The 12,822-nt window shown below is 43.3% G+C and overlaps 2 protein-coding genes across 2 annotated transcripts; both read right to left on the minus strand.

The window, feature by feature from the left end:
- Positions 1-1,104: 1,104 nt before the first annotated feature.
- Positions 1,105-3,297, minus strand: LOC115403226 (olfactory receptor 6N2-like). The gene is made up of 2 exons (XM_030112073.1): positions 3,289-3,297; positions 1,105-2,031 (listed from the first exon to the last, which is right to left on the minus strand). The coding sequence occupies exon 2, from the start codon at positions 2,029-2,031 to the stop codon at positions 1,105-1,107; it is 927 nt and encodes a 308-aa protein (XP_029967933.1). The 5' UTR covers positions 3,289-3,297.
- Positions 3,298-7,823: 4,526 nt separating this feature from the next.
- LOC115403183 (olfactory receptor 6N2-like) lies at positions 7,824-8,747 on the minus strand. Its single transcript, XM_030112009.1, has one exon. It carries the CDS (start codon positions 8,745-8,747, stop codon positions 7,824-7,826), a length of 924 nt encoding a protein of 307 aa, XP_029967869.1.
- Between the last annotated feature and the right edge of the window lie 4,075 nt (positions 8,748-12,822).

Genomic DNA, 12,822 nt, shown 5'->3' on the forward strand with positions numbered 1-12,822 from the left:
GTTCTGTGTGTGAAGTGAAAGGTCATTAAAAACCATCTCCATGGGTCTGGAGCTAGCTCTGCCTCCGGTTTCTCCGTCTCTTCAGGCCAGAGCTGATTAAGAACTAGCAAGAAAGGAGAGCGGTTTGAAAAGGCAGTTCCTCTGTGAACATAAAAAACTATTAAAAGGTTCAACGTTAAGAGTCTGCGTCCAACCTGTGTCTGGAGAAGCTGGGAGAGACCTGAAAAACACACCTTAGCCTGATGGATTATGAGGATGAGGGTTTTGTAATTTGAGCGCACAATTCAGGACTCTGCACAAAGTTCTGTCTGACTGGTATTTTTTTCACATTTTACTAAACATTAAAGAAAAAAGGGCTATGGGGTGTTCTCAGCAGTCCTGTCCGGTGAAAAGGTCTAAACAAGCAGGAGAAAAGCTTCAAATCTAAGAGTAAAGCCAAAACAGTTACAAATCAAGTTCAAACCCTTTTAATATGAAGTGACAGAACCAACAGCTGTGGGGATTAAAACACAGAATAAAGTTTTTAAACGGAAAATGTGAAACTTTCAACAATATCAGACTTTCAAGTTTATTAAAGTTTGAAATGAACAAAAATTTAAATTTTACAGGAAAGACTTCCAAAACTCCTTTCTGCATTTAACACTGAGATCTTGGTGATTAGCCTTGAAACGACACATTATTTCCCTCAGATCCTTCAAACACACATGCTTTCAGATAGCATTTTGTAAAATACCAAGTTAGAACCAGCAGAGCAGCTGTGTCAGTATTTCTGACAATATTTGAGGATCCTTGGAAATTATGAATCATCAGTAGGCTACTAAATGTAAGAAGATTAAAATGTGTCATTTGTTTCATATTGATCAATGTTATAACCAATAATACAAATATAGTCTAAGTGAAAGTTGTTTACAGGCACATAGTCTACACAAAAAGGCAAGTGGATCCTTAAAAACATGGAATATTCTGAATGTTGCAAGGATCAGTCCTCTCAGCAGAAATAACCAATTTGGCAATGAAACAGTCATTTCAACAACACGTTTGACATGGATGATTATGAAATTTCACAGAAAGAAAAGTTTGCAAATATGTTTCACTGCTAATTTATCACATCACTTTTTGAGGAAGAAACAACCTGTGAAGATGTTTAGATATTTCTTTCATTTTCAGCCCATAAATGATCGGATTAAACAGAGGGGGATACAACACAATCTGTAAATTTATTATCAGACGTGCAGTTCTTGGAATATGTTCCTCTAGCTGAATTGCAATGATATCGAATGCACACAAACAGGAGAAGTTAATTAAAACAACTATGTGTGGCAAACAAGTCTGTGCAGCTTTCGTCTTGACTTCTCTGCTGCTTTGAAAGGTTATCAGGAGGATCCTAACATAAGAGAAGAAGATGAAAAGCAGTGGGAGGAAGGCAATGTTGAACAAAATGAAATAATCGTGTATAAATTGTACTTTTGAGATACTACATTGTAATTTGTACAAAGTATTGCTACAATAAAGTCCTTTTAAAGTGAACCTACATAGTTTTCTATTAGCACTGAGTCCAGAAACCGATGCAACCTGGCAGGCAGGCAGGACCCAGGCTGCCACCAGGAGACTACTGACGGCGGTTTTTGTCATGATTGTGGGATATTGCAGAGGCTTGCATATGGACACATATCTGTCATAAGCCATGGATGTTAACAGAAGAAACTCCGAACCACCTAACGAGTAAAAAAACTGAAACTGACAGAGGCAGCTTGAAAAACTTATCATCTGTTTCTCAGACAGAACATCGAGCAGAAGCTTTGGGTAAATAACACTGCTGAAAAGAACAGAGTTGACTAACAGAGCAGCGATGAACATGAACATGGGTTCATGGAGGCTTTTGTGAATGTAAATCAGATACACAATTGTAGCATTAAAACATATAATAAGAACATATACTGTCAAAATACTCACAAAATACAGAAATCTATATCGCTCCACTTCCACCAGACCACTCATATATATATACGTTCCATTCATGTCACCATCCATCTGTGGCAGATGAAACTACTGGAAGCTGTTAGTATGAATGAAAAGCACAGCTGTGTGCAAACAACCTGCTCTGGAAAAGCTTTTGTTATTTATAGTCACCTGATCCTGCAGCTCAGGTTGGAGTATGTTCATCTCTGGAAGTCAGGACCAATCTGAGTCTGCTGAAATGATGTTGAGGCGTTTTCTCCTCAAGACAGCAATGACAATGGAAGCAACTTCATCTGGTTAAAAGACGGCATAAGCTTGAGGAGCGTGTCAGGGGGCGCGAAGGCCACACCCTCGGCAACCAGTGAAGAACAGATACTGGAGAATAATGAAGAAGTTCAGAAACTTTGGTAGAGAGGAAACTCCTGCTGGTTCCAACAACCTCTGCCAGCTTTGAAGGAGAAACCATCTCTGAACGTTAGGACGGGTCAGCCTCTGGCTCCCCTTCCGCTTTCAGGGGTCCAGTAGAGGCCACCTGCACTTGTCCCTGTTCTGGTCTCAGAGAGCATCCTGCACTACCAAGTTCTGCCTGTCTCAGAGGGGGTCCAGGAGGGCCTACCTCTGCCCGTTTTAGAAGAGGATTCAGGCTGGTCCATGTCGGCTCATCTCAGAAAACTTCCAGCCCAGGTTCCCGCTTGATGCTGGTGGTCTGTTGGTGAGTGCCACACTACTGGTAAACATGGTGGAGGCAGCATCATGCTGTGTCGATGCATCAAAGGATCAAATCAAATCAAATCAAACTTTGTTTCTATAATGCACTTTTCAGATTCATAAATACAACACAAAGTGCTTAAAGCGTTTAAAACATAAAACCATACCAAAAAGGAAGGCTGTCCCTCCCAACATCAATATATTGTAACACCCATAAAAAAGGAGTCCAGGAGCACTGGCGTTACGTTAGCTGGGCAGAATTCCTCCAAGTGCCAACAGAGTGCGCAGTAACTCCAGATTCCTTCTTTTCCTTCAAGGCCTGAGAGGAAAGATGAGCTTTTTTTAACGATAGTTTACAGCTCGAAACTTCTCCTAAAGCTTAGGTATTTTCTTGGGAGTTTTTACTACTGTGGACACTTCTTCCTCTGAGAAAGCAGACTGGGACCACTGAAAAACTTCATTTTTTTGGTTAGTTTTGTTGTCAAATAAGCTCCAGTGAATTAGCATGTATCTTACATTAGCATGCTGGCAAGCTTGCTAACTTCACAATGAAGTGATGTTACGACTGAGTTCATGTAAATTCAATCTAAAAAACGTATAAAACAAAAAACAATCAGAGACAAACAGACTATGTATTGTTGATCTATTAATTTGATGACTTGGTCTGAAAATGTCTTTACTGATGGCTAAAGCTGCTCATTTCATTCATTCATGTAACTTTGTGCGTGTCATACCCGTCAGGTGATATGGTTTTGCCAGATACAGAGGGGCAAAAAAGTATTTAGTCAGATGAGAGAGGCCTGTAATTATCATCATAGGTAAACTTCAACTGTGAGAGACAGAATGAGAGAAAAAAAACATCCAGAAAATCACATTGTCTGAGTTTCAAAGAATTTATTTGAAAATTATGGACTGTGCATGTGGAGCATAAAAAAAAACAAAACAACAACAACAAACCGAGGGGCCGGGATCTACCAAACCAAACCAGACCCCAGGTGCAGACTGTGCAAAGAAGCCCCAAGACAGTACAGACCATCACAGCAGGGGGTCAAATGCTGGCAGGCAAGGCATACAGGGAACGACACAACCAGGTAGCGGGCATCGTGTACAGGAACATATGTACCGAGTATGGACTGGAGGTCCCAGGGTCCAGATGGGAGACACCTCCAAAGGTGGTCCAGAACAATCGAGCCAAGATCCTGTGGGACTTCCAGATCCAGACTGACCAGCAGGTGATGGCCAATCAACCTGACATAGTGGTGGTGGATGAACAGCAGGAGACAGCTGTGGTGATAGATGGAGCAATCCCAAGTGATGGAACATCAGGAAGAAGGAGCAGAGAAGCTGGAGAAGCACCAAGGGCTGAGGGAAGAGAGAGAGAGAGTGTGGGGCGTGAAGACAACAGTGATACCAGTAGTGATCGGGACACTGGGAGCAGGAACCCCCAAGCTGGGAGGATGGCTCCAGCAGAGACCAGGAACAGCATCTGAGAGCTCTGTTCAGAAGAGCACAATCCTAGGAACAGCTAAGACCCTGCAGAACCCTCCAGCTCCCAGGCCTCTGGTAGACCCTGCAGAACCCTCCAGCTCCCAGGACTCTGGTAGACCCTGCAGAACCCTCCAGCTCCCAGGACTCTGGTAGACCCTGCAGAACCCTCCAGCTCCCAGGACTCTGGTAGACCCTGCAGAACCCTCCAGCTCCCAGGACTCTGGTAGACCCTGCAGAACCCTCCAGCTCCCAGGCCTCTGGTAGACCCTGCAGAACCCTCCAGCTCCCAGGACTCTGGTAGACCCTGCAGAACCCTCCAGCTCCCAGGACTCTGGTAGACCCTGCAGAACCCTCCAGCTCCCAGGACTCTGGTAGACCCTGCAGAACCCTCCAGCTCCCAGGACTCTGGTAGACCCTGCAGAACCCTCCAGCTCCCAGGACTCTGGTAGACCCTGCAGAACCCTCCAGCTCCCAGGACTCTGGTAGACCCTGCAGAACCCTCCAGCTCCCAGGACTCTGGTAGACCCTGCAGAACCCTCCAGCTCCCAGGACTCTGGTAGAGGACCCGAGCTGGAAGGAGACAGACACAATACCGCCAGGGTGGCGAGAACACAGTTAACATATATATATATATATATATATATATATATATATATATATATATATATATATATATATATATATATATATATATATATGTGTGTGTATGTATATATATATATATATATATATATATATATATATATATATATATATATATATATATATATATTTATATATATATGTACGGCATACTTTGTATGCCGTACATGAATACACTCCGTTTAATACGATTGTTTACAATCGGATTGAAAAAAACACCCATGTAAACTGGGCCACTGTGGAGTATCATGGTCTGCTTCAGGTAATTTGCATTGCATCCAACAACGGCTTGTATGAGTTGCCTTGGAGAGCCCCCTCTGTAGCCAAGATACAACACTTGTATGAAGACGAGAAAGCTGGTGGGGAGGCGCTGATGCAAACTAACACGGCTGCTCTGACAGGAGACGAATGGACTGACCACAGTCAGCTCGAGGTCAGCAGTGTCACCTCGAGTGTAGCAGATGTGGTGCTGAAGTGTTTCTCTCTGTTCTTGCAGGTACATGGCTGGAGTCCTGGGAGGAGGAGGTTTGTTTCTTGTTCTGCTGTGCGGCCAGCATTGTGTTATCTGTCATGTGTGATGGAGGCCGCTGAGGATGGCCCAGCTTACATGATGAGATTCAACGAGGCCTTCACAACAGACATGCAGAAATGTGACGGAAAAAGTAACATCTCATGTCTGAAGATCCTGGGTTCAAGGACCTGAAGTGCCTGAGCAGACCTGACAGGCCTGAGGTCTGGCGTCACATCAGTGCCTTGCTCAAGGACAAGGAGAGACCTGCACCGCAGGCACAGCCAGCGACTTCTGATGTTTGTCTGATGAAGAGGAAGACTCCACTGAGAAATGTGTCGAGCGCTGCAGGGCAGAGCCTGGACCGCAGGACTGTCCCCAGCAGTGGTGGGCCAGACAGGGAGGGGCACACAGCAAGGCAGCATCTGCCACCAAAGGTTATTTCCACTGTCCGGGCAGGTGGTCCAGACGAGGCCAGCGGCCCTGTCAGCTGACGGTGGAAACAGGCTGGTCTGTTGGAGCAGCTGGCTCAGGGCAAAGAAAGACAACAGCCCATGTGCTTTATGCTGTACTTCTTGTATTTTATTTGGTGTTTGTGGAGTTTCTACGTCCACTTTATCAAGATGAAGACTGAAGGAGACTGAGTGGCTCAAGAAAAGAGGAAGGAATATAAATTATTTTAACTAAAGAAATTTTAGCTGTTGCTTAACTGCACTGTGTCTGTAGAGTTTTGGTGTTGTTTTCACTCCCTACTGTAACTTGTGCACTTTATTTTCTTTTCTTGTGTTGTTCTTTACCACGTAAATCTGGTTGTGTGAGTGAAGGGACAATCTCTCCCTTCAGTTACAGAATATTTAATGTTCTTGTGATCATGACAAAATATTTTAATCGATTGACAGCCTGAATATATATTTATATGTAAACCTTGATGCTGAGTTAAACTGCAGAATGTAAACTGGACAGTGTTGTTTCAGGCTGGCTGCAGGCCTGAGGAGGGGTGTGTTACCTGGCAGGGAGTCTAGAAATGTAAGCTCCAGTCTCTCCAGCTCTGCTGCATGCTGTGTGCCAAAAAAACCCAGTCAGCCTGTTCCAGGCGTCCTGCATCCTCCTTGAGTTTTCCCGGGTCACAGTGTTATAATAATGTGAGTTCATGATGGTTTGCTCCTTAATTCTGTTTTGATGAACTGCAGTTCAGACGTGTCTCTCAGTAACACTGAACGCCATGTCCTTTTTCTTATATACAATATTCTGATAAATAATCATGGAATTCAGCCGAAGTGACACAGCCATATGTTATTGACAAAGTACAATCAGAAGTCAGAGGAGCAAAATCCCTGTGATGAGGAGAAATGGTTTCAAGCATGAAACGTTTCCTGTGAAAACACGTTGCTTGGTGTTTTCCTTCCAGAGAACTTTGACCTTTCCACAACAAGGTTTTGAAAATTATTTCCATAATGTACAAAAGCATGTAGATTTACCGTTGGGCCACTCGTCAGTGCTATTGATTGATTTAGTAATAACCCCCCCACACTCTCTCTCTCTCTCTCTCCCTCTCTCTCTCTCTCTCTCTCTCTCTCTCTCTCGCTCTCTCACACACACACACACACACGCACACACACACACACTGCCTAACCCTAAGGAAATGTTTTTGCACTTTTAGTTTTTTCAGTAACAACAACATGGTCAAGAAAACACTGTTTCCCCTCATGGGGACCCAAAAAATATCCCCACGAATGACATTGTGTCTGGTTTTCCTATGTTGTGGGGACATTTTGTCCCCACAACATAGGAAAACCTGGACGCGCGCACGCGCACACACACACACACACACACACACACACACACACACACACACACACACACACACACAGTAGTGAACACACTGTAACAGTGGGAGAATGCAGACATTTCTGCTCTGTCATCGTCCATCAACTCTCACGGAGCGCAACTGTTTCCAGAGCGTTTCCTTTTCCTCGTTTACTCGCAGACACAGCGGTTCCAGAAAGCAGCATTTTGAAGTGGGAAACAGGAGGAAGATATCTGTTCACCCACAGCGTGGATCAGTCAACATGCTGAAGTTATGATTATGAACCTGCAGTAATTTGTTCTTCCAAAACATTCTCAAAACAGAAGAGAAATAAGATGACAGAGGCCTGCAGTGTGATCATGACAGACATTATATTAAGATCACGTCTTTACCCAGCTGAATTTCGGGGAAACTGGAGTTTAAACAAAGCAAAACAGAGATTTTACAGAGTTGTTAATCCTTCGGAACAGAAAGCAGTGTGTTGATCATGTGATCAGCTCAGCTCCCTGAACGCCATCGCCTCAGCAGTAAAGCCCGTGTGACGCCGTTCTGTCGGCTCGCTGTGGACTCCTGCGCTCTGCCACATGTCAACGGCAGAACCGCAGAGAGTCCTCACATCATGAGGATCCAAGTTTTGAACAAAAGTCTGAGAAAACAGTTTCTTTAACGGTTAACACTGGCGTGGAGGCAGAGGAGGGAGGTGTTGATGAATCAGCTGTGTTTCACTCTGCAGAGCAGCTTCTTGAGGCGTTTAGAGATTTCCTTCATCTTCAGTCCGTATATGATGGGATTCAGCAGAGGCTGATAGGTGATGATCTGCAAAGTCATGATCAAACGGACAATCTTTGGAAAATCGGATTCCAGCGAGGCCGCGATGACGTCGTACGCACAGAAGCAGGAAAAGCTGATGAGGACGAACAGGTGAGGCAGACAGGTCTGCGTCGCTTTCCTCCTCACTTCGCTGTTCTGCCGAGCAATGACAAATATCTTGGCATACGTGAAAAATATGAAGAGAATGGGAAAAACCACGATATTCACTAAAATGACTGCAGCATATATGGACAGTGCTCTGGGACTCACGCAGTACAGATACTTGGTGGAATTATTGCAGAAGATTCCTTTCAGAGCGAAGCTGCAGAGTCTGCTGTTGACGTAGACGATGGGAAGCACCGCCACCTGGCCGGCAGGCAGCAGCCAGGCCAGCAGCAGCAGGGCGCTGACGGTGGCTTTCCTCATGACGGCCGGGTATTGCAGAGGCTTACAGATAGAGACATATCTGTCATAAGCCATAGCTGCCAGCAGCAAGAACTCTGACCCGCCCAGTGAGTAAAACATGAAGTATTGAACTCGACAAGCTGTGTAAGATATGATTTGTTCCTCAGACACAAAGTCAGTGAGAAGCTTTGGGTAGATCGCAGTGCTGAAAAAAACCGAGTTCAGTGACAAAGCAGCAATGAAGACGTACATGGGCTCATGGAGGCTTTTCTCGAAGCCGATGAGGAAGACAAGCATGAAATTACTGCAGAGGATCAGAGCATAAACTAACAACATCACAGTGAAATACAGATATCTGTAGCGCTCCACCTGCACGTGTCCTTCAAGCTTTATAGACGAAGTATTTGAATTGACATCCATCCAGAGCAGATGCTGCTGAGTGAAGTGCAGAAAGTCTGGTGGCGTCAGAGAGTCTCACACACATTCATCCCCACCTGCTGCTGTGCCGCTGAACGCCGCCGCCACCGGGCTCGCCTTATAGCTGTTGGTCACAGCATGTGTGTGTGTGTGTGTGTGTGTGTGTGTGTGTGTGTGTGTGTGTGTGTGTGTGTGTGTGGGCGGGGGGTGGGGGGGCGGCCACAGTCATGACTCCACATGCCACTTTATTAGGTACACTTCTACGATCAGAGAATGATCATCCTGCCCCCAGCCGGGGACAGGGGATTTATTTATTTTTTTTTTTTTGCAAGAATTTTGCAAAACGAATAATTTTACAATAGTAATTTTACAATTCATCAAATATGACTTATAATAACTTAAAATACCAAGTCTTTACCAAGATTGACACCCCCGACCCCCCAACACACACGTATACACACACACACACACACACACACACACACACACACACACACACACACACACACACAGTAGTAGTAGTAGTGAGTAGTGTTAATGCCTGATGAAAATATTTGTCAGCGTTAAAGCTAGGGTTGGCGATCTTGGAAAACTAGCATGTAGCACGAATGTAGCATCTCCCCAAGGCTCCGCCCAGCTCCCACCCCATTGGAGGAGCTCCGTTGGGAGCGGAGACGCGGAGACGTTCACAGCGCGCGCGGTGCGCGCAGCACTTCCGCGTCCAGTGCGTTCCTGGCGTAACCTGTCCTCAGCGCTTCGTTTCTTCGTTTTTCTTTATTTGCACTATGCCAAGTTATGGCGCACTCACCGGTAAGTAAAGCCCCAAACATTCTTCTCCGCCATTCTGCAACGACGCTCCGTCCGTCTACGTGCACTGAACCAGGGTCAGTGCACGCCATTGACATGTACGCGCAGGGGGCAGGTCGAACGGCGAAGGGATTTCGTTGGTTTAAAAAAAGGTGTCCCGTCAAGACGATTGGTTGCTGTTTGTCCCGTTTTCCTCCTGCTGTAGATAGCAGATATTTTCCAAACTACTTTAAGAACACGCTATGAATTGTTTCCCATCGGGTCATAAAGATCATTTTAACCAGTATTTAAAAAAATGTATCTCATTCAAATCGCCAACCCGAGCTTTAAGGAAGCAGTGCGTTAACGCGTTTAATGCGTTGTCTACGATTAATTAATTACAAAATTAAAGCATTAAAAAAGTAACTCATTTAATCGCAGTCTGCGTTCCAACCTGGTCTCACAGAAATTCTCGACATGACACGCAAATCAGTCTATTGAATCGTGTCCAGGAACACGCATTGCTCACTTTTTATGTGTCTCAAACTGTTTTTCAAACTCATACATTCCAGTGAGAATCAGCTGGAATCAACTGGTGATATAGACCGAATCTAGACAACTGAATTTAATCCATCATTCAGTAGTTGTGTATTTAAAACCATAACTACACGTTTCAAAACTGATCTCTAAATATTGGATTGAGATCACTTTAATAGCCATAATCGTTATAAGGTATAGTTTAGATGTAGACGTCTAATATCCTGCATTTCAGAGTCGATAATTACACCATTCAATTTATTTTACATGTTCGGAATACAAATCAAACAAAAATCTGATGGCAGAGCCAGCTCTTTGCAGTGCACAGCTTTCACAGTAGAGTGATCGGTGTTTTCGCCTTATTCTATCAAAACGTATGAAACCTCCACAAAACCTTCGGTAAATCTGAAAGCCCAGATCCTGCTGAGCACTCGACAACGAGGTTTGTGGCTGAAATTCCCTTAGATTATTAGATGTCGATTGTGTTTTCTCAGCCTCTGTAACGCTGACTGCCGCCATGTTGCTTTCGTTGTTGACAAAAACCTTATTGGTGTACTACGCTCACGAGAAGCACCGTGCAACCACTTCTGGGAAAACGTTATTCCGCTCAGAGAGAAGTAGTCCGTGATAAAACTTAACTACTTTACAGTCTTATGGAGATTGTACGACCATAACCTGAAAACGGCTTCAACTTGTGCCTGTGGACTGCGCTGCTGCCGACTGTGAAATCCTTGTGCTCATGTGCTACACTGTACTGAAGCAACGGCGGAAAAGTTGGTTGAAGAAGTGCTGTGTCAGGCATACAGAGGTGGGTGTCGAAGCAACTACTACAGAAATTTTTTTATTTTTGCAATGTTTGGTCCTTTTACCATCATTCATTAATTTAGCATTTGCTTGCATGTTGTGTTGGTTGCTAGCAGGCGGGCTGCCGTGTTACAAGCTGGGCCCAACAGCACCGGCGAGTCAGCGCGTGAGAGAGAAACACGGGAAAAAAAGGTATGAAAACTGTACAATGTCGCAGTCAAACTGAGAAATGAAGTAGTTGTTGATACCATGCTCCGAAAACTCCGTTTCAGAGAGAGGAAAAACCGTCGTTGAAACACTTTCCGGCCGCGTTTCTCCTGAAAAAACCATTGGTAAGCTGGTCACCACGTGTTGCAATGTGTGTGTATGTGGAGATGTCATGAGGTGACCATGCTGTTTCAATTAAGGGTGTTTTGTACATTTTAAGTTGTTTTTTTATTCATGTTTTGCACTTAAAAGCATTTATATTAATGGATTGATGGTGAAATTTGACTGGAATGAGCACATTATGAGAGTTTTACTGTGTGAAACGCCTCATCTTTTGCACATGTGATGGGAATTTAAAATGTGTTCAGAAGGAGAACAAGAAGTCATTTTAAGTTCATTTACGTTGCTTATAAGCAGCAAAGCTGTAATTTAAGTTACTTAGGTTATGAGAACTGATGTATTTCAGTGAAAATCTCTTCTCTGATGTTAAAAAAAATGAGAAAATCAGAGAAACACATGAGGAAGCACATGTTATGCCTTCATGTAGAAGTAAGAATTCCTTGGTTGAATGAAATCTTTAATACATTATTCCTTTTAATTTGAATTGATTAAAATACATTTTGACATGATAAACTCTTAATTGTTCAGATTAATTATGGTTTTCAGCATGTAACCCATAGTATTTTGATTCCTGTTTGGTAAAGATTGTTGTACAACCACCTTGAACTGAACATTTAGGTGATGATTTGAAGAGGTTCTATGCATTGAATTGGACTGTAAACCTGTTTTCTAAATACAGGTCAGGCTCTATTGTGATGCTTGGAAAGAGTGAAGCTTCAGCTTTAATGTCTGACGAAGCTGATGAGCAATCCAACTGATGGCGAGCTCCCAGTCCACCTTCGGTGCTTCAAGCAGAACTTTTAATTCCGCCACACCACTTAACGGATTCAGTGGTAGGATTTGTGTCAGTCCAACTGACCGGCACCAACGAAAGCCTTCCTTGGATATCCTTGAATCTTGACTTTTGACTTTGACTTTTGGATCCAAACCACCGAGGAACACTCCCATTTGGACATTTATTTATTTTATTTTATTTCTTAGTTTATGGGCCCAAGGTTGTAATGTTAGTGTGTTTAGTATTGTTAAGATCTTTGTGGAACTAAAGAGTTACAAATCATTCTGCCTCTGTGTCCAGCGGTTATTGTTTCACTCGGCTCCTACGAACCGAGTATGTGACGTGTACACACCCTGAAGTGGGTTACATTTAAAAAGAAAAAAAAACTTTTTTAAATATTTTATGTCGGCAGTTTGTATTAGAGTTTGTGCTTCTCTTTTCAAGAGGTGTAAAGAAATTAAAAATATTTTTTAGACATTCATATTTTTGAATTTTATTTAAAAGGTATTGGTTTAGATTACAGTACTAATGGTTAAAAAAGGAGATCAGATTAAAGAAAATTAAATACAGGTTTGTGGTGAATAATTGAAAAATTGCAATTGCTGCATTTTTAGTAGAATATCCTAATACCTTCAGTAGACGTCTATAGGACGAGTGGTTTCTGTAAAGGGTTTAAATTTGGTACAAAAGTAAACGTCTAGCAAACATCTGAATTTGTACGTCTATAAGTAGACGTAGCTTAGAAAAAAGCTTAGACCGCTAAAAAACTTTAATTTTTAGACCACTGGTAGACCAATTTTAGACTAGACGTCGAAGAACAATTAGACGTCATTTAGACTGAAAAATGCT

The sequence above is a fragment of the Salarias fasciatus genome, chromosome 16, assembly GCF_902148845.1.
Source record: "Salarias fasciatus chromosome 16, fSalaFa1.1, whole genome shotgun sequence".
NCBI lineage: Eukaryota > Metazoa > Chordata > Actinopteri > Blenniiformes > Blenniidae > Salarias > Salarias fasciatus.